The 26253-nt window shown below is 52.8% G+C and overlaps 2 protein-coding genes and 1 long non-coding RNA gene across 9 annotated transcripts in view; 2 read left to right on the top strand and 1 right to left on the bottom strand.

Moving 5' to 3' along the window:
• The first annotated feature begins 561 nt into the window (after positions 1-561).
• Positions 562-13376, top strand: LOC118885764 (cytochrome P450 2S1). Of its 4 annotated transcripts, none has more exons than XM_036834747.1 (9): positions 562-932; positions 2192-2357; positions 4225-4374; positions 4874-5034; positions 5173-5352; positions 7629-7770; positions 9086-9273; positions 11962-12103; positions 12268-13376. In XM_036834747.1, the coding sequence occupies exons 1-9, from the start codon at positions 759-761 to the stop codon at positions 12471-12473; spliced, it is 1509 nt and encodes a 502-aa protein (XP_036690642.1). In that variant the 5' UTR covers positions 562-758; the 3' UTR covers positions 12474-13376. The 4 variants fall into 4 exon arrangements, with proteins under 4 accessions (XP_036690642.1, XP_036690643.1, XP_036690641.1 ...); XM_036834748.1 differs by having other exon boundaries at positions 12197-12462; XM_036834746.1 differs by having other exon boundaries at positions 11962-12462.
• Positions 6224-21819, bottom strand: LOC118885765. Its single transcript, XR_005017549.1, has 3 exons — positions 21512-21819; positions 7689-7797; positions 6224-6283 (listed from the first exon to the last, which is right to left on the bottom strand). It is a non-coding gene; the product is annotated as an uncharacterized LOC118885765 (long non-coding RNA).
• AXL (AXL receptor tyrosine kinase) overlaps positions 20537-26253 on the top strand; it is a 30491-nt gene continuing 24774 nt past the window's right edge. Inside the window, exons 1-4 of one of the 4 annotated variants that reach the window (XM_036834743.1) lie at positions 20537-21075; positions 22224-22446; positions 22776-22876; positions 23431-23607. In XM_036834743.1, the coding sequence (XP_036690638.1) occupies positions 21012-21075; positions 22224-22446; positions 22776-22876; positions 23431-23607 (565 nt within the window). In that variant the 5' untranslated portion in view covers positions 20537-21011. Of the gene's footprint in view, positions 21076-22223; positions 22518-22775; positions 22877-23430; positions 23608-26253 lie in introns of all 4 variants that reach the window. The other 3 variants (XM_036834741.1, XM_036834742.1, XM_036834745.1) reach the window with 3 other exon arrangements.

Genomic DNA, 26253 nt, shown 5'->3' with positions numbered 1-26253 from the left:
GGCTCGTGGGTCCCAGAGCGCAGGCTGGCCCACGGGCTTTGTTGCTCCGTGGCATGTGGGATCTTCCCACACCAGGGCTCCAACCGTGTCCCCTGCATTGGCAGGCGGATTCTTAATCACTGCACCAGCAGGGAAGTCCCAGATATATATTCCTTTTCAGATTCTTTTCCATTACAGGTTATTACAAGCTATCGAGTATAGTTCCCTGGGCTGTACAGTAAGTCCTTGTGGGTTAGCTACTTTATGTATGGTTCAAGGTCACATCCCTCCTCCTAGTTCGTGGTGAAGATGTAAGATGCTGGAGGAAATTGGCTTAAAGACCCCACACACGCACGCACATGCGAATGCACACCCGGATAACAGTGAGGAGGGAGGTAGGAGTCGGGGAGGACGGTGCGGGGTCACCACCAGGCACGGGGTGTGGCCTCCTGGAGGCGGCCAAAGTCTCTGGTTTCCAGGCTCTTCCCGCCTGCCCACGCCCTACCTGTGGCGCAAAGAGCTGTCTCCGCCCCCTCGAACCTGGGTGACGAGGGAGACTAGCGTTCGAGAGTGTGTCCCGGACACCTGGCGGCGGCGGTGGTCTGGGAGAAAGAAATCCGGCGGCGGGGAGAGAATCCTGCCGGGAGGCAGGGGGAAAGGCTAGCTGCCCCGCCTCCCTCCGCCAGATTTCTTCGGGGAAGGAGCCGCCCGGCACCCGCCCCCAACTGGCCCAGCCGCGTGGGGCGTCTGGGAGCCCGAGAAGCAGCCAACCTGCCGAGATGGAGGCGGCGGGCACCTGGGCGCTGCTTCTGGTGCTGCTGCTACTGGTGCTGACGCTGGCGCTGCCTGGGACCCGGACGCGAGGCCACCTGCCCCCCGGGCCCACGCCGCTGCCGCTGCTGGGGAACCTCCTGCAGCTCCGGCCTGGGGCGCTGTACCTGGGGCTCTTACGGGTGAGGGGCCGCGCCGACGCCCTGGCTAGGAGGGGGAGGGAGGGTACCAGGGCCAGGAGAGGGAGGGGACCCCAGGAAGACACACCACGCAGAGAGGCCCTTAGGTATCCTAGGGGATGCGGATGAAGGGTCCCAGGGCAGAGCTGAGAGAGTTGGGGCAGTCGCGGGGAGAGGGGGTGGGGCACCAGGGCTAGGAGGAGAAGAATCCTGCCCCCTGAATCCTGGAGAGGGCGTGAGAGCTGGAAAGCAGGATCCAGAGGGCCAGGGGTCCCGGGTTAGAGAGACTGGCAGAATCCTGGGAAGGTTGGGGGGGGGGGGGGCAGGGAACCAAAGGTGAGAGAGACGAGTCCTCAAGCAGAAGAGAAACTGATGGTGTGATGGTGGTGGCTTGACCCAGAGGGAGAGGTAGTGGGGAGATACACGTGAGCATCCTGAGGAGGGGGCAGAGAATAAAGAAGAGAGGGTGTCCCCGGGGGAGTTGGAGGCAGAGGCTGTAGGACTCCAGGAATCCGTCTGCAGAGACCGATGGGGCTGGGGGGCTGGGGGAGGGGGGTATAGGCGGAGCTCAGCTAGGAGGGAGGGAGCTGGAAGTTCCTGGGACAGAGAAAGGAAGGAAAGAGAGAAAGAAGGCTGAGGCAGTCCCCAAACTTTTGGCTTGGGGGCGGGGGGGGGGGTTGCGGGTAGTGAAAAGAGGCCAGAGGTTCCCCATTCCGGTGTCCTCCAGACATGGCAAGGAGGGGGTAGCGATCTTGGGGAGAGATGGTACCAGTGCTCCGTGGTATATGCCCCAGAATTTGAGGATTTAGCAGTGATTGAAAGGGGTAGTTAGTGTTTTGGGGTTTTTTTTTTGGGGGGGTGGGGAGATGAGGGATTATGGGAGGCCACAGCTGCAGCTGCCCATTTTTGCTGCTATAGGTCTGTGCTGTGGGAGCAGGGGTGAGTTCTGGGTTGTCCCAGTGTCAGAAGTTAGGGCTCTGCAGGGGGTAAGGGAATGGGGACCAGAGAGTGTGCTGGGTGAGGGAGTTTGGGGAAGGAGGACTCTTGGGGCGGGGGGTGGGGGGGGGGGAGCGGGTGAAATGCTGGGAGCTTAGTGCAAAACAAGAACTGAATCTTCCAAAGGGACTGCTTCAGTTTGGGGTGAGGCAGGAGGGGGTCCTCTTAGGTGGCTCATCCAGCGACAGGGGCCACGATGGACACAAGACTTTAAAAGGCAGCAGCCTTCCCCGCGTCACTCACCCCTTCTCACTCCCTGCTCCCAGCTGAGTAAGAAGTACGGACCAGTGTTCACCGTGTACCTGGGACCCTGGCGGCGCGTGGTGGTCCTGGTTGGGCGCGAGGCTGTGCAGGAGGCCCTGGGAGGTCAGGCCGAGGCGTTCAGCGGACGGGGTTTGGTGGCAACACTGAACGGAACCTTTGATGGCCATGGTGAGTCAAAAGGGGAGCTGGAGGCTGCTGGGTCCTTCACTCAGAGCCTGCCACCACTTACTGGTATGTGACCTTCCATGCGGTTCAGTGTCTCTGGGCCTCTGTTTTCTCATCTAAAATGGGAAGATAACAGTGCCTATTGCATAGGATTGTACTGAGGATGGCACGAAGTAAGCACTCATTAGTTACCTGGTGGTAGTAGTGTTATTAATGTTCCAGGCGAAGCCCCAGGGGTGGGAGGAAGAGGGAGAGCATTTGAGGCACTGGGAATTAATGGGCAAACACTCAAAATGTACAAACTATTCTCTGTTAAGACTGAAAGCTGGAGGCCGGTGCTGGGCGCTCCAGGGAACACAACCTTGAATAAACAGCCTCAATCCTGCTCCCAGAGTGCATGGGCCAGGAAGAAACAGACCTGTCACCAGACAGTCCAGAGAGGAATTGGAGGAGGCGCCTGGCCCAGCCTGTCGGGTGGAGGTTGTCCAGGACGTCTTCCTAAAAGACGGGATGTCTGAGCTGAGACTCATAGGATGAGTGGGAAGGGTGTTCCAGGCAGAGAGATCAGTACGTACAAAAGCATGGAGGTGAGGGAAGAAGCATTCACTCATCAACTGACAAATTTTCATTACACCTGGCTTGGTACTGGGGACACAGAGGTGACAGATGTGGTGACATGTCTTACTGTGGGAGATGTGGGCTTTGCAATAAGACAATGGAGGGAGAGACTAGATTTCTAAAATGAGAGGTACAGCCTTAAGAGCAGGACACCGGGGGCCTTTACTGGCCGGGGGAGCAGAGGGATTTGGAGGGGAGAATGGGAGGAATCAGAGAAGGCTTCCTAGCGGAGGTGACATTTGAACCGAGACCTGAAGGCTGAGTGGAGTTAGTTCAGTGAGGATGAAGAGGTGAGTGATCCAGGCAGAGGGAACAGCCGGGGCAAAGGCCTAGAGGGGGCATGCTGGCACCTTTGAGGAAGTGAGAAAAGACCAGCGCAATTGAATTAGTAGCAAAGCTGGAGAAGTCTTCGGAGCCTGATCATGCAGGGCTCGAGTCAAGCCAGAGTCTGGACTTTGGGTGTTTCTGGGAAAGGGTAGAGTCAGCGTTAGAAAGATCCTCTGGTTGCTGTGTGGGAGCCCAGCGAGGGGACTGGGCTGGACCAGGGCTGGGGCTGTTGAGTGGGGAGGGGAGGTGGTTGGGAGAGGAATGCAGGGCTCTAGCCAGGAGATGGGATGGTCGGTGGCTGAGATAAGGAAGAGAGATGCTGAGGCCAGTTTGGGACACAGTGAAGGGATGGGTGGGCAGGGGACATCCAGGAGGAGGCATCCAGAAGGCCGCTATAGACTGGCATTCTACAAGTGGAAATAGCTCAGACCAGGGAAGGGACTGTCCAGGCCTCTTGGATAAGGAGGAAAACAGTGCAATTCCATCCTCCTCCCTCCGTTTTCAACCTCCCAAATGGCATGGGGCATGGGACCCAATAATACTCCATAAATGTTGGTATGGATGGATGGTTGGATGGATAGAAGGGTGGGAGGGAGGGAGAAAGAGGAAAGAGGAAGGAATGATAAATGGATGGGTGGGTGAATAGAGGAATAAAAAGATGGATAGCCAGAAGGAAGGAAGAAATCTTCACTCACGCTGGTGAATCACAGAACACAAGGAGCCTGGATAATCCCAGTTACCAACTCCTCAGGAGAAGGTCACCCTCAGATGCAAGGTTAGGCAATTATTGAGCACCTCGTGAGTTCTCCTCCTTGGGCTAGGCTCATGTGGACTCAGGAGGACAGGGCACCTCACTGGGAGGAAGGGAGGAATCCTGGGGAAGGGGGGAGGGCTGGTCCCTCCTTGAGTCTAGCCTTCTGTGCAGGGGTTTTATTCTCTAATGGGGAGCGATGGAGGCAGCTGAGGAAGTTCACCACGCTGGCCCTGCGGGACTTGGGCATGGGGAAACGAGAAGGAGAGGAGCTGATCCAGGCGGAGGCCCGGTGTCTGGTGGAGGCGCTCCGGAGGACCAGAGGTCAGCAGGGCGCCCGAGTGTGGTAGGGCCTTCCCTCGCGGACTGGGCTGGGGACTCTAGTCACTCAACCCTCCCCTCCTCCACCTCTGCCTCTGTCCTGCTCTCTCCCTGAGGGTCTCTGTGTCCCTCGTACTGTCACGTCACTCCTCTGCCTCTTCTCTTTTTTATTCGCTGTGCAGCATGTGGGATCTTAGTTCCCCCACCAGGGATCAAACCCGCGCCCCCTGCATTGGAAGTGCGGAGTCTTAACCACTGGACCGCCAGGGAAGTCCCTATTTTTCTGTTTTTCTCTCCTGTAAGTCTGCCTCTGTCTTTCTCTGTCTCTCTCCGTGTCTAACTCTCTCTTTCCCTGTCTGTCTGTCTCTGTCTCACTCTCTGTGCCTGTCTCTTTCCGGTTGGGTCTGGCCCCCACTCCACCTTCGTGGACCAGCTCCGCCCTACATCAGCGCCCCTCTGCCCGTCTCCATCACAACCCCCCTCCCTGTCCCCTCCTCCGCAGGATCGCCTTTTGAGCCCTCACTGCTGCTGGCCCAGGCCACCTCCAACATTATCTGCTCCCTCGTCTTCCGCCTCCGCTTCCCCTATGACAATGAGGAGTTCAAGGCCATGGTCCGGGCGGCTGGTGGCATCGTCGTGGGGGTCAGCTCCCCGTGGGCCCAGGTAAGGGGGTGGGACCCCTCTCTCCCCAAAGGCTCCTGCCCACCTCTTTCAGGTAACCCCAGAGCGCCCTGCCCACCCTCCCCTCCGCCCTGGTGCAGGGCCAGGCCCCCGTGAAAACGGCTGCCTGTCCCCCCGCAGACCTACGAGATGTTCTCCCGGCTCCTGCAGCACCTCCCGGGCCCCTACACGCAGCTCTTCGGCCAACTGCGCACGGTGGCTGCCTTCGCTGTTCAGCAGATACAGCGGCACCAGAGGAGCCTGGACACCTCAGGCCCCGCACGCGACCTTGTGGATGCCTTTTTGCTGAAGATGGCAAAGGTGGGGGAAGCTTAGGGTTGGGGGGCCTCCGGGCCAGCCCCTACGCCCGGGTATAGCTGGGACACTCTGTCACCCTCCTTCTTTCTCTCTGCACGTCGCTCTGTGAATGTGTGTCTGAGTCACTTGCATCTCTCCTCTTTCTCCTCCCTCCAACCTCAACCCCCTGCCCAGGCCTCATGCCCAGTGACCTGCCGCCGGCAATCCCCACCATGACTTCCCCCAACCCACACAGGAAAGTTCCTATGAATTACAATCGTTTACTTAGGAAACCTTGCAATGTCTAATTAGACTAATAAAGTCCTCTTTACTAATTATGTGAGAACAATTATCATATGCGAAAATTAGAATTAAGATGACCCCTGTGAAAATAACTTGTCTTGAATTGTACATACTTTGCAATTATGGGAGATATTCAGGGCCACATCCTTTGAATAAATGCAGCCGCCCTGTTCGTGGAGAGAGAGATTTTTTTCTTAACTCTGTGGTCCTTTTTCTTGGAGGGGGGGGCTACCATGTGGCTTGTGGGATCTTAGCTCCCCACCAGAGATTGAACCTGGGCCCTCGGCAGTGAAAGCACGGAGACCTACCACTGGACAGCCAGAGAATTCCCGAATTTTTTTTTTTTATAAATTTATTTATTTTTATTTATTTATTTTTGGCTGCGTTGGGTCTTCGTTGCTGTGAGCAGGCTTTCTCTAGTTGCGGCAAGTGGAGGCTACTCTTCGTTGCGGTGCACGGGCTTCTCATTGGGGTGGCTTCTCTTGTTGCGGAGCACGGGCTCTAGGCGCGTGGGCTTCATTACTTGTGGCACACGGGCTCAGTAGTTGTGGCCTGCGGGCTCTAGAGCGCAGGCTCAGTAGTTGTGGCGCATGGGCTTAGTTGCTCCGCGGCACGTGGGATCTTCCCGGACCAGGGCTCGAACCTGTGTCCCCTGCGTTGGCAGGCGGAGTCTTAACCACTGTGCCACCAGGGAAGTCCCCCGAATTTTTTAAATTTTTATTTTATAGTTGATTTATAATGTTTCAAGTATACCGCAGAGTGATTCGGTTTTATATATATATATATATGAAACTGAATCATATATATATTCTTTTTCAGATTCTTTTCCATTATAGGTTATTGTAAGACATTAAATATAGTTCCCTGTGCTGTACAGTAGGTCCTTGTTGTTTATCTATTTTATATATAGTAGTGTGTTTCTGTTAATCTCAAATATAATTAAATCTTTTTAATTTAAGAAATGAAAGGGAATGGGAATTCCCTGGCGGTCCAGTGGTTAGGACTCCGTGTTTCCACTGCAGGAGGCCCGGGTTCGATCTCTGGTCAGGAAACTAGGATCCCACAAGCCGTGTGGCATGGCCAAAAAAAAATTTTTTTTTAATTTAATTATAGTAAAATACACATAACATAAAACTTACCAACTTAGCCATTTTCAAGTGTACAGTTCAGTGGTGTTAGATATTCACACTACCACCATCCATCTCCAGAACACTTTCAACTTGCAAAACTGAAATTCTATGCCCATTAAACAACAGATCCCCATCCTTCCCTCCCCCAGCCCTCATCCCCCACCCTCCTACTTCCTTACTCTATGAATTTGCCTACTCTAGGGACCTCATATAAGTGGGATCACACAGTATTTGTCCTTCTGTGGCTTATCTCACTTAGCATAATGTCGTCAGGTTTCATTCACATTGTAGCGTGTGACAAGATTTCCTTCCTTTTTAAGGCTGAATCATATTCCATTGTGTGGATATAGCACATTTTCTTTATCCATTCATCTATCAGTGGACACTTGGAGTTGCTTTCACCTTTTGACTATTATGAATAATGCTGCTATGAACATAGGCATACAAATGTTCGTCAAGATCCTGCTTTCTACTCTTCTGGATAAATCCCCAGAAGTGGAACTGCTGGATCACATGGTAAATCTATTTTACTTTTTTGAGGAACCGCTGCACCATTTGCCGTAACAGCTGCACCCTTTTATATACCTCCTTGGCGACAGGGGTTCCAGTTTCTCCACGTCTCCACCAACACTTGTCATTTTCTGTTTGTTTGTTTGTTTGTTTTATAGTGGCCACTCTCTTTCATTTTTAAAACATTTCACCCCGAGAGAACTAATATCAAGAGCCCACTTCCCAACTTTCCCACACATTTATTTAAACTCCCTGACAAAGTTATAACTTGCTGTGCTACACCCCAAACCTGGCTGTGCTGGCTCTCTACTCCCCGCAGCCTGTGTTCTCTGAGCCCCTCTGCCTGGTTTCCCCCAGGAGAAGCAAGACCCAAACACAGAATTCACTGACAAGAACTTGCTGATGACGGTCGTTTACCTGTTGTTCGCCGGGACGGTGACAGTCAGCACCACGATTCGCTACACTCTCCTGCTCCTGCTGAAATATCCTCAGGTCCAAGGTAGGCAGCTTCTCCACCAGCCAGGCCCTGGGAACAGGAGGGAGGGCTCGAGAGGAAGAATGTTTAGGGGAGTGGACAGCCTGAGCCAGAGCCTGGAGGCGAGAATGAGCTGGCATCTGGGGCGTCTGAAGAGCAAGAAGTCTGCCGACTGCCGGCTGCAGTGAGAGGTCTAGCAAAATGAGAAATGAGGCAGGAGGCGTCTCCGGCCTCGCTGCCTTGGTGCTACATTGTGCACCTAATCCTGAGCCATGGGGAGCCATGGAAGGTCGTTGAGCAGGGGAGGGCAGGGACAAATGAGCATTTTAGAAAAATCCTTTGGTCTGTCATGAAGAGGTAGATTGTAGGGTCTGAAAGAGGATGCCAGGAGCCCAAGGCAGAGGACAAGGTAGGGACCTAGGCCGGAGAGAACAAACAGGGCTGGGCCAAGCTGTGGGGAGGAGAGAGGGGTCCAAGTAGGCAGGTGGTGGAGAATGACAAGGGAGGGAGGCATCCAGGGACAGGCCCAGGGCTCTGGCCAGGGGACCGGGGGACCATGAGGCCACCCTGAGATGGGGACAGAAGGGATAAGGGGCTATTTCAGGGGAGATGCTGAAGCCATCTGGGGACAATTTGAGTGTGAGGGACCTGGAGCCACCAGGGAGAGGCATCCAGAAGGCCACGAGACACCTGGATCAGGACTGGAGATAAGAAACAAATTGGGGTTATCAGGGCACAGGCAAGACCTGAAGCTGTGTTGGTGAGGGAGGGTAAGTGGGTGAGGCAGGGCTGGGAATGTGCCCCAAGGAACTCCAGCATTTCAGGGTCACGCAACTGCATCCGGTGCTGTCGAGCCAGTGGGGTGGGCTGACCTGGAAGATGGGACCTGGGTGCCTTGGTGGAATCAACGAGTCAGCTGCGATTTCAGCTCACTAGGCCTCAGTGTCCTTATCTGGGAAATGGGGCTAGATTATGGTCCCCCACCTCACAGGACTGCTGTGGGAATTGAAAGAGGAGAGATGTGATGCCCACCACATGGGGTGTGGGGGACCTGGGCTGCAGAGGGCTGGAGGACTCTTCCTCCCTGCCCGCCAGCCTCACCCCAACCACAGCTGCTCAGGAAGATGGAGTGTCCGGGAACTCCCTGGAGGTCCAGTGGCTGGGACTCTGCACTTTCACTGCCGAGGGCCCGGGTTCAATCCCTGCTTGGGGAACTAAGATCCGTGTGGCATGGCCAAATAAATAAACCTTTAAAAATAAAGAAGATGGGGCGTCCGAGGGAAGGATCGCAGGGCCACGCCCCACCTCTGACCTCCAACTCTCCTCTTCTTGGGTGCAGAGCGTGTGCAGGAGGAGCTGACACGGGAGCTGGGGCCCGGCCAGGCGCCAAGCCTGTGGGACCGAGCCCGCCTCCCCTACACGGACGCGGTTCTGCATGAGGCGCAGCGGCTGCTGGCTCTGGTACCCATGGGACTGCCCCGAGCCCTCGTCAAGACCACCCGCTTCCGGGGGTACACCCTGCCCCAGGTGGGTGCGCGGGTCAGCCAGGCCCAGCGGCTGTCTCTGTCCCGGGCCTGAGGGCCTGAGTCCGTTGCTATCTTTGTCTCTTCTTCTGGATCTTGGTTAGTTTGTCTCTCTCTCTGCATCTTCTTCCTCTTTCTCTCTCCTCTCTGGCTGACATCTTCCTCTCTTTCTCTGTGTCCCTGTCTCTGCATCTCTCTTTGTTTCTTTCTGTGTACATTTTTCTTGCCTTTTGACTCTGTCTCTGAGCCTTGGTTTCCCCCGTGTGTCCAATGGATCCTAATTCTACCTCCTTCCAATCGTGGTGGGGACAATCAGATAACGTGACAGGCAATTTGAGAACTGAGGGCCGACAGAGGCCCTCACCCTCCACCCGGCTGCAAACACGATCAGGCTCTCCCTCCTTCCCTACACACACACACACACACACACACACACACACACACATACACTCTCTCTCTCTCTCTCTCTTTCTCTCTCTCACTCAGTTCCTGCCCCTTCATTACAGAGCAACTCAGAAGCAGCACCACCAGGGGGCGACCTCTCCCTGGAAACCGAAGGTGCCTTCCGGGCAAGCTGCTCCCTCCTTGAGCTTCATTGTAGAATCCAGTTCATAGAAGTTGGAATCCAGTCCTGCTGTTTTCTAGCTGAGACCTTGGGCAAATCACTTCACCCTGTGAACCTCCATCTACTCCTTTTTTTTTTTTTTTTTCCTTTTAAATTAATTAATTAATTTATATATTTTTGGCCGCGTTGGGTCTCCGTTGCGCGCAGGCTTTCTCTAGTTGCAGCGAGCAGGGGCTACTCTTTGTTGCGGTGCGCGGGCTTCTCATTGCGGTGGCTTCTCTTGTTGCGGAGCCCGGGCTCTAGGCGCGCGGGCTTCAGTAGTTGTGGCACACAGGCTCAGTAGTTGTGGCTCACGGGCTTAGTTGCTCCGCGGCATGTGGGATCTTCCCGGACCAGGGCTCGAACCGATGTCCCCTGCATTGGCAGGTGGTTTCTTAACCACTGTGCCACCGGAGAAGTCCCTCCTCTTCTAAATTGGGAATAATAATAGTATCATCTTGGGATTGTAAGGAATCTGTGAAATGATGCTTGTAAAACACCGAATGAACTCTGTGCAGGGGGTGGGGCTCCTATGTACACCACAGCAGCGACTATTGCTAAAGCAATGACTCTTGCAACTACAGCAACTACTGATAATGATAATAGCAATAACAGGCATCTGTGATCGAGGATCTGCTCTGTGCCAGGTATTATTCTAAATGCTTTACATGTATTACCTTATTTAATCTTCAGAGCAACACTACATCATTATCACACCCATTTTACAAATGAGGAAACTGAGGCCTTGAAAGGTTAGAAGACTTGGCAAGCTCTCCCAGCCTACAAGCGGTAGGGGCAGGATTTGAACCCAGAGCCTATGCTTTAACCACTGCTATCTGCCGCTCTCTTATTTTAACAACATTAGCGTGGCCTTTTCCTGAAGCCTCACTCACCTTCCCAATTCAGAGCCCCATTAGCCAGAGTCCCTAACAAAGGAGATCCCTTGTCCTCTCCTCGTACTCCCTACCTTCCTTCACCCTCCACCACAGTCCTGGGAACATGGGGACTCTGATCTCAGCAGAAGGGGCGGCCCCTCTCCCCGAACCTGGGTGGGGGAAGCTTTCATGGGCAGCCCCCATCCACCCACCCTTCACCTCCAGAAGATCATAGTGGCAGAAAGCTAGGCTCTTAGCCAAGTGCCTTAGGACAGCCACAGCTGAATCACAACGTAGCCCCAAAGTTTAAAAACAAATGTAAAAATAACAAGCTCTACCATGTCCAAATGTTGCTTTGGGCAAGTTGCTTAAATTCTCTGGGCCTCTGTTTTCCCACTTTTTGTTTGTTTGTTTGTTTTGGCTGCACCACGCGACTTGCAGAATCTTAGTTCCCTGACCAGGGATCGAACCCGTGCCCCCTGTAGTGGGAGCACAGAGTCTTAACCACTGGACCACCAGGGAAGTCCTCCATCTTTTTTTTTTTTTTTTTTAATATTCCACACTGTTGCATCAGTGTTAGCCCTATCCTTTAATCCATTTTTACTACCGAGTTACAGACCTGACTATTCCTAGCACCCTGTTTAACCAGTGGACAGTTATCTTCCCCACCCTATAAGCAGCCTCTAAGACATTATCTTTCGTTGGTTTGTTTTTGTTAAATATTTTATTTATTTATTTATTTGGTTGTGCCGGGTCTTAGTTGCGGCAAGAGGGCTCCTTAGTTGTGGCATGCGAACTCTTAGTTGTGGCATGCATGTGGGATCTAGTTCCCTGGCCAGGGATCCAACCTGGGCCCCCTGCATTGGGAGCGCAGTCTTAGCCACTGGACCACCAGGGAGGTCCCTCCCCCATCTTTAAAATGGGATCATATTACTAAATGTTCCCTAGACTTGTTAAAAAGATTTAGTGAGTTTGTGTGTATGTTTGTGAGTGTGTGTGTGTAAGTATAATACATGTACCTATTACATATGAGGCAATACATATATAATGCTTAATAAAGTGCCTGACACATAATAAGCACTCGATAAACATTGATGCCGCTGTGTTTTGTGAACCGGTTTCCCCAACACACCAGACTCTTGTGCTCTGCCCTCGGGAACTGAAGGCCTGGGGGGTGAGGGATGTTTGTAGTTTTGTTATGATCTCCCCTCAGGGCACGGAGGTCTTCCCCCTCCTTGGCTCCATCCTGCATGACCCCGAGGTCTTCAAACAGCCTGAGGAGTTCAACCCAGGACGATTCCTGGATGCAGACGGAAAGTTCAAAAAGCACGAGGCCTTCCTGCCCTTCTCCTTAGGTATCTGCTGGGTCCGCCCCTGTCCACCCAGTGGTCCTCCCACAGGCCTGGGTGTGAGGATGGCTGGCCCAGCGCCATCTGTCTCCCCTCCAGGTAAGCGTGTCTGCCTCGGGGAGGGCCTGGCTCGGACCGAGCTCTTCCTCCTGTTCACCGCCATCCTACAGGCCTTCTCGCTGGGGAACCCATGCCCACCGGGTGCCCTGAGCCTCCAGCCAGCCGTCAGTGGCCTTTTCAACATCCCTCAAGCCTTCCAGCTGCAATTCCAGCCCCGCTGACCTCTACCCCACCCCACTGTGTGGACCGGATGAAGAAGGGAAACTTGGGAGGTGGTAGCCTTGGCGGTTGCCATGGACATGGCTGTGTCTCCTGAGCCACACGTCTACACCACAGGCAGCCACATTCGCACACCTGTAGCTGTTTTCTAGAGTCGGTCACACATACATTCAGCCTACACATCCACAGGGTCATCAGCCCATGCAACCACACACCCAGACACACCCACGAGGGCCACAAGGCAACTCGGCCACGCAACTTTCTACTGACATAAATTTAGTCCATCTGGAATCACAACCACATGCCCGGATAACCCACCAACTCATACACAGCACAGCTCCCCTGGACCCACAACCCACGCGTGGGGATTCAGCTGCCACCTTCACAAGCCACGGAAACAGCCACAGTGTCTGCAGCCCACGTGCCTTCTTAACTCATCAAACTTACCAGGGCCACCGTCTCTGGAAGCCAAAGCAGAAAACATGCCCCACGCCAGGTCATGTCACCACACAGAGACCATCTCTGTCCTCAGCCCTCGAGTGACCGTACCGCTATCCAGGCCTAAGACTGTCGACATCCACATGCCCCCAACCACTGAACCACACAGCCAGCCCATGTGGGACACCCGCCCACCTCCGGGGTATCTTCCCGCTAAGATATATGACTCCCACGGAGGCCCAGTCCTGGCCTCCTCCTCACCTTCAGCCCTCAAGGGCACCCCTTTCCAGGCAGCCTGATCCCCCAAATGCTCCCAAATACAGACACACCCCAGTGTGCAATTGTGCACAAGCCTGGGGACAAAGTAAACTTGGACATACGTGGAAACTCAGATCAGGGGAACACACACACACACACACACACACACACACACACTCCTCCCCTGCTCCCCCCACCCGCCTCCAGTTAGACCCAGTGGATGGAGCCAGATTCCAACTCCCCGTTTCAGGGAAGAGGCCAGGTCTGACGTCCTTGTGCCTCGAAGGTCCCCATTTTGCAATAAAAGTTTGTCTCTGGCCCAGGGCAGGGCCTAGTATGTGTGTGACAGTGTCCATCATTGTGAGTAAGGAGCGGGGATGGGGGGGTCCACCCCTCCCTGGAGGCTAGGCGGGAACCGAAAAACATGGCCCCCGCCTACCCTGGCTGTTGACATCAGTAGCAGATGTGGAGGTGGTGGAGGGCGGTGGGGAGGGAGCTGTCCTGGGCCTCGCTTCCGGCGAGGCTGATGTTGGGGGGTGGGCAGAACTGCAGGCCTAGGGCAGGGGGTGGGAGGCGTGCCGGTAGGGGAGTTGGGGGGGCCTCAGTTAGGGAAAAACCGAAGGTGACCGCTTCCCACCCTGGGCACCCTCCCAAACTGAAAGCAGACGCCGAAACACAAACCCTACCCTCACTCTGGCCTCTCCTGCCACCCTTTCCCTCCTCCCTTCTCTTCACTAGAGAGCCAGAAGCATCTTTTTCTTTGTCAATTATCTAATAAGGAAGTTTTCAAACACACAACAGTAGAGAGAATAGTACAATGAACCCGTGGGCCCATGACCGGGCCTCATTCGATAATCATCAACTTTCGGCTATTTTTATTTCATCTATCACTCTCTTACAGTGATTTTAAAGCAAATCTCAGAAAATAATTGAATACACATTTCTAATAGTAAAGGACATTTTTCCCCCCAACATTTTATTATGACAATTTTCAAACATGCAGCAAAGTTGAGGGGATTATACGGGGATACCCATGGGCTACCGCCTAGGCTCTCCCACTTCGGTTGCCATGCTGCATTAACACATTTCTTTCCACCTGCCCAGCCAGCTCATATTTTTAGGCATTTCAGAAAAAATTGCAGGGAATTCCCTGGTGGTCCAGTGGTTAGGACTCCGCACTTCCTCTGTGGAGGCGCAGGTTCGATCTCTGATCAGGGAACTAAGATCCCGCGTGCCATGCCGCATGGCCGAAAACAAACAAAAAAATAAATTGCAGACATCGACCTCTTAATGCTTCAGCAATGCATAGATCGCTAGCTAAAGTTTCCTTTTTTAAAAAAAAAATTTTCCATGATGTTATCACTTTATTTTTTGGCTTAAATTCTACAGAGGTAGCACAAAACAGTGATATGATGGAAAATAGAAAGATGCGATGGGGATCAGATCCTAACTTTGCCACTTTCTAGTTGATGGCACCTTCACTGAGGATTTAGCATCTAAAAGATTTGCCAAACTTAAAAGAAGAGATGTGAAAAATTCTGGAACTTAATAGGAACGAAATACATGCTAAGTTCTTGGATTTATTATTACTACTTTTTATGTCAGTGTGATATGAAAAGGAATGAATGAGGTTTGAGGTTTCCTCCTTTAAATTAAGGCAATGAGTTGCTTTCCTTTGCACTCAAAATTCACATTCAGGGAACTTTGGGATCAGAAATACCAGCAAATTCATTTATTTGAGGAAGGATGGACCTTGCACTGCATCAATATGAAAGTTGACATGAATTAGGATGATTCCAGTAGCAAGCAAAAGAAAAACATAAACTCAAAATGTCTTAAACAATAATTATTGGACCCCAAAGTAAAAGTATTTACAATCAGTGTGGTGTTCAGTTTTTTTTTTTTGGGGGGGGGGTGGGTAAAATATACGTAACATAATATTTATCATTTTCACCACTTGTAAGTGTACGATTCAGTGGCATTAAATATATTCACAATGTATAACCATCACACTATCTATACCCAAAACTTCCATTATGCCCAACAAAGACTCCTAACTTATTAAGAAAATAACTCCCCTTTAAAATCCACTCTTTTTTTTTTTTTTTTTTTTTTTGGCCACACGGCTTGCAGGATCTTAGTTCCCTGACTGAACCCAGGCCCACAGCAGTGGAAGTGTGGAGTCCTAACCACTGGACCACCAGGGAATTCCCTAAAATCCACTTTTTAAGAGTCACAACCAAGACACCCATTTTCACACGTATCACAGTTAGCAATTTTGCTGTGTTAGTGTTCACGTTTCCCTGATGGTTGCAGAAATGTACTTCATAGGCGTGTTTGTTCAAATCAACATCCAAAGGCTTATCATGCAGTGCCTTCATTTGGATGCTTAGGTCTTCTAAAGTTGTAACCATTCCCCAACATTTTGTATGCCACTTATTTTTTTAATTTTTATTGAAATATAGTTGATTTACAATGTTGTGTTAGTTTCAGATGTACAGCACAGGGATTCAATTATACATATACATAAATATATATAATTCTTTTTTTTATATTCTCTTCCATTATAGGTTATTACAAGATATTGAGTAGTTCCCTGTGCTATACAGTAGGTCCTTGCTGGTTATCTATTTTATATATAGTAGGGTGTATATTTTAAGCCCAAACTGCTAATTTATCCCTCCCCGCCTTTCCCCTTTGGTAATGCCACTAATTTCTTAAAGAAACTGGGTCATTTGCCCTGTGCCATTTTTCACATCCCAGATTTGGCTGATGGCATCTTTGGGGTGCTACTCAAGATGTCTTTCCATTGCCAGGAATTCTCTGTAAACTGGGAGTTAGATCAGATTTGGGCTCATTCTGGCCCAAGAGCTCCTCACTGGGTGGGCTGGGCCCCTTCCAGGCGCATCACATCTCAATAATAAATGGTCCCATATAGTGTGTCCAGGTCCTGATCCCTCTGTTAGAAAGTTTCCCATCAACTTTTCACTTACTGGCCTTTAAAACCAAACCAAATCAGGTCTCTCCCCTGCTCTGCCCCCCAGTGGGGAACCCTTGTGCACCATTGGTGGGAATGTAAATTGGTGCAACCACTATGGAAAACAATATGGAGGTTCCTCAAAAACCTAAAAATACAATTGTCATAGGATCCAGCAGTCCCACTTCTTGGTATATATCCAAAGGAAACAAAATCAGTATCCCAAAAGAGATATCTGCACCCCTGTGTCCATGGCAGCATTATTCACGATAGCCAAGATACAGAAGCAATCTAAGTGTCAGCTGATGAGTGGATAAAGAAAATGTGACAGGCTTCCCTGGTGGTACAGTGGTTAGGAATCCGCCTGCCAATGCAGGTGACATGGGTTCGAGCCCTGGTCCGGGAAGATCCCACATGCCACGGAGCAGCTAAGCCCCTGCGCCACAACTACTGAGCCTGCGCTCTAGAGCCCACGAGCCTCAGCTACTGAAGCCCACGTGCCTAGAGCCCATGCTCCGCCCAACAAGAGAAGCCACTGCAATGAGAAGCCTGCGCACCACAACAGAGAGTAGCCCCCGCTCACCGCAACTAGAGAAAGCCCGCGCGCAGCAACGAAGACCCAACGCAGCCAAAATTAAAAAAAAAAAAAAATTTTAAACAAGAAAATGTGATATAACAGAATATTATTCAGCCATAAAAAAGAAGGAAATCCTGCCATTTGTGACAAACATGGATGGACCTTGAAGTCATTATGCTAAATGAAATAAATCAGACAGAGAAAGACAAATACAGTATGATCTCACTTATATGTGGAATCTAAAAAAGCTGAATTCATAGAAACAGAGAGATGTCATGTAGCATGGTGACTATAGTTAATAATACTGTATTATACATTTGAAAGTTGCTAAGAGAGTAGATCTTAAAAGTTTCATAACGAAAAAAAATTGTAACTGCGTAGTGATGGATGTTAGCTAGACTTACTGTGGTGACCATTTCACAACGTATACAAATATTGAATCACTGTGTACATCTGAAACTAATATAGTGTTATATGTCAATTGTCTTTCAATAAAAATTAATTAATTACTTAATTAAGTAAAAGAATTGTGGTTGCCAGAGGCTGGGGGTGGGGGAGAAATGGGGAGATGTTGATCAAAGGGTACAGATTTTCAGTTACAAGATGAATAAGTTCTGGGGACCTAATGTACAGCATGGTGACTATAGCTAATATTGTATTGTATACTTGAAATTTACTAAGAGAATAGATCTTAAATGTTCTCACCGTACACACCAAAAAATGGTAAATATGTGAGGTAATGGATGGGTTAATTAACTTTATTGTGGTAATCCCTTTGCAATATATACATGTAGTAAATCATGTTGTACACCTTAAATTTATTTATTATTTATTTATTTATTTATTTTGGCGTGCCGCATGGCTTGTGGGATCTTAGTTCCCCAATTCCCCAACCAGGGATCGAACCTGGGCCCTCAGCAGTGAAAGGGCCAAGTCCTAACCACTGGACCGCCGGGCAATTCCCCATTAAATTTATACATTTTGGCCAATTATCCCTCAGTAAAGCTGGGTGGGGGTAATAGCCCCTTAGTGCATTCTGTCATATTTAGAATAAAAGCCAAAGTCCTCCTCCCCAGGCCAATGCCCTCCCTGACCTCACCTCCTCCCTGACCCCCATCCATTCCAGCCGCACGGGTCTTCTCCTTGAAGTTCTCTGCAAGCCTGCCCCCAGGCCTTTGCACTGGCTGTTCCCTCTGCCTGGAATGCCCTTTCCTATATGACTCACTTGCTAATTTACTTCAGATCTTGATCATAACCTCAGAGAGGACTTCCCTGACTACTTTCTCTAAAATGGCACTCCCCACCTCCCCTTGCTATCCCTTCCCCAGCTTTATTTTTCTTCACTGACCATGTTGCAATCTGATAAACATTTCTCTGGCTGTTTTCCCTCTTCCACTTGGAATAGGAGCTCCATGAGGGCAGTCTTGCTCACTGTGGAGTCCCCGCCTCTGCCACAGGGAACATTTCTATGCACCTGTCCATCTCACCTTTTTTTTTGTTTGTTTTGGCCGCGCCTCACGACTTTCAGGATCTTAGTTCCCCGACCAGGGATCGGAACCTGCACCTTCAGTAGTTCAGCAATGAAAGCACCGGGTCCTAACCACTGGACCACCAGGGAATTCCCCCATCTCATTTTTAAATGCATTTGAGGGACTTCCCTGGTGGTCCAGTGGTTTAAAAGACTCCACGCTTCCACTGTAGGACTAGGGTTCCATCCCTGGTGGGGGAAATAAGATCTCACGTGCCGCACAGCGGGACCATAATAAAATAAAAAATAAAATTAGAATACTATGTATAAAAAAATAAATAAATAAAATGCATTTGAAAGCCAACTGCAAACACATATTTGATACTCAGCAAATAGTTCTTGAAAGAACGAACACAGATTCAAGTTGGCCACGCACACAGCTGGGTCCACACGTGTCCTAGGTGTGTAGGGCCACCCAACATATTCAAACAAGTGGGCAGATCTTGGCACATATTTGCATCCCTCCAAAATGCCACAATAATTAATTGGCCCCTTTATGAAAGATCTTTTACAGGGTGGTGGGGACACAGTGGTACCAAAGATATACCCAGTGCCTACACTCCCAGAGCCCACAGACCATGAGACACACAGTCACACCAATAAATATATTGTGACAACCCAAGCCAAAGAAAAGGACAAAGTGTTAGGAGTGAACAACACGGGGACCTAGAGTTGACTGGGAAGGACCAGGCAGTGATGCCAAGGAGAAGGGACAATTGAGATGGGGCTGAGGGGTGTGTAGGAGTTGGGGGCATAGAGCTGCAGGAGGAGGCCCTAAAGCTTGTGAACAAGAGAAAGGAGCCGGGTGGACATGAGGGGTCACGAGGCAAGCAGTTTGGGGGTTTATCTTGGAAGGTTTAGGGCAAAGGTGGAAAAGGGTTTGATTTGGGATTGAGAGACATTCTTCTTGCTGTTGACAGGTTAGAGGGAGGGAGAGTGGAGGCCAGGAGACCAGGGAGGAGGCCAGAGCAGGGGTCCAGGTGGGAGAAGATGGGGCTGGACCAGGGTGAGACCATGGGGAGAACAGCAAGGCCAGGCAGGAGAAAGGTTTGTGGAGCTAAATCGAATCCTCCTTGGCACTTGGAAACTTATTGAGAGTGGGGGGTGTCCAAGAGGACCCTGAGGGTCGGGCTTGGGTGGCAGAATAGATGTTGAGGCTGTCACTGAAATGGGACACAAATGACACAGCTCAGGAAAGCTGATGGGGAAGAGCCCTGAGTGCCAGGTTGTGGAGCCGGGAGCTCGCCCTGAGGGCAGTGGGGAGCCAAGGTTAAGCAGGGAGGGGACGGGGTCAGATTTGAGTTTCAGAAACATCCCTCTGCTTATGAATGGGAGATGGGTTGGAGGGAGTAAGAGTGGAGGCAAGGAGGCCTGGGGGGAGGCCAGGGAGGAGGCCAAGGCAGGGTCCTGGTGGGAAAGGATGGGGCTGGACTCCTCGGAGTGAGAAGAGGCAGGTGGGAGAGACATCGGGAGGCTGAAAGGAGAGGAGTTTATAAGGAGCTGTAGGGATACCAATACACAAACAGAACAGCCAAGAGCAGAGAGATGGGTGCCCAGCCCCCTCCTACACAGACACTCAGGCTTGCAGAGACCCCCCGCCTCCACCATGTGCAAAACACATAGTGGGAAGTAATGGACAAGCAGGAGAACCAACACACAGGCCCTGGATCTACAAGGATCAGGATACACAATCCACCAGAGGGAGACAGCAATGCAAGTGCACAGAGAGACATACAGATGAGATGCAAAAAATCAAGGGCACCTTGTCAGCTGTCTTCACCACGTGCAAAAAACTGCACGTGTGCACTGTCCCAGGACAGCTTCCCCGTAGCCTACTAAGTGGGTTCTATTGTTATTCCCACCTTACAGATGGACAAACCGAGGCTCAGAGAGGCCAGTCACTTGTAAGGTCACAGAGTTAGTGGTAGAGGCGGGATTCCCACCCAGGTCTTTGGGCACCCCTGTGAGTGCCCATCCACTGATGTCCTGTTTCCGTGCCCACGTGGATCTCTTTCGTATGAGGATCCACGTCTCCCCAAGTCTTCCCCCAGGGATGCCCACGCAGCAGTGTCCTCCCGTTTCTGGTTTCTGAGGTTTCTCCAGGAATGGAGGAGCTCCTGACCTGGCTTGTCTGAGTGTGAGCCGGTGGCATGCCCCTGCGTGTCTCCTCCTGTCCCAGCCTCTGTGTCTGGATGACATCTGTGAGTGTGTGTGTGTGTGTGTGTGTGTGTGTGTGTGTGTGTGTGTGTGTGTCCTTGTCTGAGGAGCTGTGAGTGAGAGGGGGAGTGCCTGGCTGGGCTGGGCTGGGGGTGGAGGCAGGGGAGGGGGGCGTCACAGAGGGGAGCGGAGTTCTGGAGGAATGTTTACCAGACACGGAGAGAGCCCAGAGGGACAGAGCCCAGAGGGACAGAGCCGGGATAGGGAGACGCACAGCTTCCCTGCCTCGCTGGCCCACGATTAGGGGCGTAGCCACCTGGGGCCCCCTTCCCCCTCCTCAGCCTCCCTCCAGGGCCCCTTTAAGACAGAGCTGGTCCTCTTCTCTCCGCGTTAACCCCTCGAGGTCCAGGTGGCCCCTTGGGCTCCGGCCGGTGGGCGGAGGCAAGGGGGGAGCCAGGGGCGGGGAAAGCTTTGCCCGAAATCTGGGAGGGAGAGAAGGAGGCAGGGGAGCTGGGAAGGCGCCGCTGAGCAGAGCCGGGTGAGGGCGCCCCCCGCCCCACTGTGCCAGGCGGGCAGTGCCAAATCCGGGGAGCCCGGAGCTGGGGGGAGGGCCGGGCACAACCCGGCCCTGCCCCCTCCCCCGCGGGGTGCTCAGCAACTTCTGAGGAAAGTTTGGCATTGATTGCGTGGTGCCCCGAGGATGGGCAGGGTCCTGCCGGCCTGGTGCTGGGTGCTGTGCTGCTGGGGGTGCGTGGCTCCCAAGGGTGAGTGATGGGGGGGTGCTGGGGGAGGAGGGAGAGGAGAGGGATGGATGGCAGGTGTTTGAGGGGGGTGAGTCGGGAGTCCTGGTCTGGCTCAGGGAGTTTCCTTGGGACAACAGAGGGGGAGGGTGTACACAGAGACAAACCAAGAGAGGGAAAGGAAAAGGGACTCTTGAGAGAGGAGCAAAAGGACAAGAAACAGAAACTAAGAGGGTCAGAGACGGGAAGAGATGGACACAGACAGACAGACAGACAGGAGAAGTTGAGGGCAAGGGGAGGGGCTGGACTTGAGTTGGGAGCCTTGGGGAGAGGGGCTGAGCTGGGGGCTGCCCGGAAAGGAATCTTCCAGAAAGGACCCCTAAGTCAGGCAGCGGGATGAGGAGGCCCCAGAGCCCTGGGGGAAATCCCTCGTCACTGTCACCCCCCCACTTCTCCTTACCCCACGGCTGTTTGTCTGCGCCTTCCACCTCTGGGGCCAGGGGCTCTGCCTCCAATCCTACCATCTCTGTGGGTCTCCATTTCTCTCTCTCTCTCCCGTCTCTGTCTTTATCTCTCCCTGTGCCCTAGGTGTCTCTGTCACTGTCTCTGTCAGTCTGTTTTTGTCTCTTTCTGTCCGTTTCCCTCTGTGTGTCTCTCCGACCACTTTTTCCCCTCTGGGGGTGTCTCTCTCCATCTCTTATCCTCTGTCGCTCCGGGTGTCTGTCCCTCTCTGTCTGCCTGACTTTCTCTGGGGTTCCTCTCTCTGACTCTCCTTCCCTGTTTCTCTCTCTCTCCTCTCCTTCCCTGTTTCTCTCTCTCTCCTCTCCCTCCCATCCCCTTTTCTTCCCCACCGTCCACCAGCCTAAGCTGTCAAGTCTCTAGAGACCCTAAGGGAGGGCAGGCCAGCCAAGCAGTCAGGGCGTGGGAGGCTGCCAGATCCCCGGCCTACTCCCAACGGACGGAGGATGGAGGCCGGACCCCAGTCCCCTGGGAAGGCTCCCATCTTCCCCTCAAAGCCTCCACCCTCCACCCCCCCTGCTGAGGTCACTCTGCAACTATGTGGGCCTAAGGGCCTGGCGGGGTCCTGGCAGTAGGCAGGCCGGCAGGGGTGGAACCGAGGAGTCGGCGGGGAGCAGGGTTTCCTGAGTGAATTCTTCCCCATCTCCCTGCAGGCCCACAGGCTGCGGGGCACCCCTTCGTGGGGAGTCCAGGGAACATCACTGGTGCCCGAGGACTCATGGGGGCCCTTCGGTGTGAGCTCCAGGTTCAGGGGGAGCCCCCCGAGGTGACCTGGCTTCGGGATGGACAGGTCCTAGAGCTGGCAGACAGCACCCAGACCCAGGTGCCTCTGGGCGAAGACGGGCAGGATGACTGGAAAGTGGTCAGCCAACTCAGGTGCCCGGCCTCCCCTAACCAGACACGACCCGCATCCCTCCCGACCCCTGTGTCCCCACCTCCATCACACGGTGCGTGCAAAGTCACTCGCAGGAGCCCCACCTGGGTTGGACCCCAGCGTGGCCACTCGCTGCCTGCGTGGCTTTGAGCATGTGACATAACTAACCCTGGCTTTCACTTTCCTCTTCTGTAAAATGAGTTAATAATAGTACCCACTTGTTCGGTCTTACGAGTTTCCAGCCCAGACTCTCCTCTTTCAGCTCTGAGGACCCCCTCCCCGGGTGCAGCTTTGACCCTGAACCTCTCTATCCCTCCTCTTGCCCTGTCAGAATCTCGTCCCTGCAGCTCTCAGACGCTGGATGGTACCAGTGTGCCGTGGTCCTGGGCAGAAAGACCTTCGTGTCCCAGCCTGGCTACGTCGGGCTGGAGGGTGAGCCCTGGGCTCAGAGGTCGTGGGAGACCAAGAATCCTGAGGGGTCAGAGGTGCTGGAGGATTCACGGCGTGCATTGGGGCCGTACAACCTAGGAATGTCAGAGATCTTGGGGGGTCAGGCAGCTGGAGGGGTCTATAAATTATTGGGGGCAGGCCTGCACAAGATTATATGTTTTGGGCAGTGGGGGAGATATCTTTGGGGCTGTCAGCTGTCCTGGGGTCAGACGTGGTTGGGGCAGGACATTCGGGGATCAGATCAAGGATCTGAGGCACAACTGAACCCTCTCCCCCACCCCCCGGGGGCCTCACTTTCCTCATAGGTAAAGTGGCATGAAGAACAGGAGTAAGACATTCTGGAAAAGAGACATGAGAGGCTCAGACATTGGTGGGGAGAGTCAGATATTGGGATCATGTTTCCTGGGGGTAGAGGTGTCCTGAGGGGTCAGACATAGGGGTCAAAGACCCTGCACCCTACAACATCCTAGTGGTGAGTCAGACACCTAGGGGGCTCAGAGGGACCCCAGCCTTCACCACTGCCCCCCCCCGCCCAGGCCTGCCTTACTTCCTGGAGGAGCCTGAGGACAGGACTGTGGCTGCCAATACTCCCTTCAACCTGAGCTGCCAGGCCCAGGGACCCCCAGAGCCCGTGGACCTACTCTGGCTCCAGGATGCTGTCTCCCTAGCTGCGACCGTGGACCACAGTGCCCAGCACACACTCCGTGTTCCAGGTGAGTCCAAGGATGCGGTCAGCTCAGCGCAGAGGGCCAGGCAGGATGGAAGTGGGGAGCCCTTCATGCCTCTGTGTGAGGGTCTGCTCGTCCCTCTGTCCTTCTCTGTCTGTCTCTGTCTCTGAGTCTCCCTCTAGTTTTTTCTCTTTGTCTCTGAATATCTCTGTCTCTGCATTTCTGTCCCCATCTATCTCGTTTCCCTCTGTATGTTTTCTCTCTGTCTCTCTGTTCTCCATCTCTCTCTGTTGCTCTGTGTGTCTGTCTCCCCGTCTCTCTGCTCTTTCCCCCTCCATTCATGCCAGCCTCTCTGCAGAGAATTCTTTGTCCTGGGTTTCCTCTGAGCTGCTCCATGGCCAAGTGTGTGGGGGTCTGATGCCCCTTGTGTCAGCCCTTGACCCCAAGCAGGGCACCGGAATCAACTGGGCCTTCTTCTCCTCTAGCTCCTTACAGAAGTAACCCAAGATGGAGAGAGACACGACAGGTCTGAGTGACAGGAGAAACCCTCCCAGCCTCAGGGTGACCATCCCCTTCCACACCTCACAGATGGGGCAGGACCTAGCTTGGGGTCACACAGCGGTCAGCCAGAGTTGGGGGACCCTGAGCACAGGGGGTTCCCCTCACTGAGGAATGAGAGGCAGAGGAACACAGATGGGGGAGGCTGACAGTCAGAGGGAGGCGGCTGGACCTTGGAGGGCATCGGCTTCCAGCATCCCCAACCTGCTGCTTCCATCTGCTGGCGTGGGGAGGGGACTCCTGACGGAGGGTCTCTTAGGGTGGAAGGAGGTGCCCACATTCCCAGCATTCCGGGGGCCCTGAGTGTACGAGGAAGCAGGGGTGAGCATGCCGGCCTCCAGAGGGGTGACTCAGGCCCACAGCTCTGGGGCCTGAGTCAGCCTGGCAGGACCCGGGCAAAAGGGAGGGAGAGGGGGATGGTTCCCCCACCCCATCCCAGGAAGAGGGAGAAATGGAGGGCACAGGTGTGAGAGGATCTGTGTGTGTATCAGCGTGTGAGGGAGCTGCCAGGTGGGGATCTCTGTGTGTGTCTCTGTGTGTGGGGCGGGGTGGGAGGTCTGGGTGTGTCCCTGTCCCTCTGGATCTGTGTCTCAGTGCATCTACCTGTTTGTATGAAGGTGTGCCTTAGTGAGGGCCGGCTTCTGTGGATGTCTCAGAGTGTGAGTGTGTGTGTGTGTGTGTGTGTGTGTGTGTGTGTGAGACTAGCTATGTTTCTGTCGCCTTAGGTGTCTGTCCCACTGTGTTTGGGTCTTTATGGCATGTTTCTGTAAATTTCTCAGGGGCTGTCAGTGTGTGTGTGTGTGTGTGTGTGTGTGTGTGTGTGTGTGTGTGGCTAAGTATCCCAGTGTCGGCCTGCTATCTGTCCTTCTTTGTGTTTGTGTGTTCACAGCTGTGACTCACTGTGAGAGGGTGGAGTGCGTACGTGTGTGTGAAGAGAGATGGCAGAGTGATGGACGGCAGTGTGTCTTGTGGCTATTTTCCATACCTCCCTGTATAGAGGTGACGATGCCAGCTTACAGGCGTGTGCCTCTAGGTGTCAGTGTGTCTTAGTGGGAGCTTCTGTTTCTTTGTGGACTCAGGATGTGTCCTTGGACAACTTGGTGTGTTTCTTGGTGTGGTTCCACTGCCTGTGGCTGTGTATGGATGGCTCTGTGATATCTGTGTATATGTCACAGGGTGAGCATGTTGGTATGTGACTCTGTCCCATGGACCCCTATAGACATGTGTGTGTGTGTGTATGTGTGTGTGATTCACAGCAGGTAGTAACAACACCCTTCTGCTTCTGTCTGCTCTCCTGGTATGTCAGTCCCAGCCCTGACTGCCTCTTGGTGGATGAACTTGAGGTACTCACCAGCCAGTGTGTATATATGTGTCTGTGCCACTCTCCACGCTTGTGTGTCTGCAGCAACCCTGTGTGTCGATGCAAGTGTGTGTTTCCGTATCAGCCTGCATCTTGAGGAATGTGTCTGAAGCAACCTGAGTGTGTCCAGCTCTGTTTTGAAGGCTTGGCTGTGTTTCTGTGTGAGCCAGTCAACATCAACCTGATTTGTGTCCTGTTGTGTACCCGTTTGTCCACTTCAACCTCAACGTATGTTTGTTGCTTGGTGGGTGTATCTCGAACTGCGGGGAGGTGTGTGTGTCTGTCAGCTTCAGCCTAGGTGTGTATTGTGTTGCTAGGTGTGTGTAGTCAGTGTGTGCTCGTTCGATTGCGTGTTTGTGTTTGTGTATGTGTGTGTCTCTCTTTGTGTATGTGCGTCAGTGTCAGCCCCTTGTGTATACATGTCAGTCATAGAGTATGTTTTTGTGTCGCTGCCTGTTTGCGACAGCGTCCTCCTGTGTAGTTAACCAGTGCTGCTGTTTTCTGTTTTAGGGCCAGTAACGTGCCCTGTAGGCCCCTGTACGTTAAGTGTGATTCATTGTGTGTGTGTAGGAATTCGTGGTGTGTGCTGTATCAAGGAATTTCGTCCGTTTGTGTGTGTCTGTCCCTGGATCTGACTCAGGGCGTGCCCCCTCTCTCCTTCCATCCCTCCAATTCCCTCGGAAAAAGTAAAATGCGCTCTGGGGTGGGGGAGGGTGGCGCGGGGCCCCGAAGGGGAGAGGGAGGAAAGGGACGGTACATCTGGAAAGCACATC

Source organism: Balaenoptera musculus, chromosome 19 (genome assembly GCF_009873245.2).
Source record: "Balaenoptera musculus isolate JJ_BM4_2016_0621 chromosome 19, mBalMus1.pri.v3, whole genome shotgun sequence".
In the NCBI taxonomy this organism is placed as follows: domain Eukaryota; kingdom Metazoa; phylum Chordata; class Mammalia; order Artiodactyla; family Balaenopteridae; genus Balaenoptera; species Balaenoptera musculus.
This window is presented reverse-complemented; position numbering and strand designations above follow the sequence as displayed.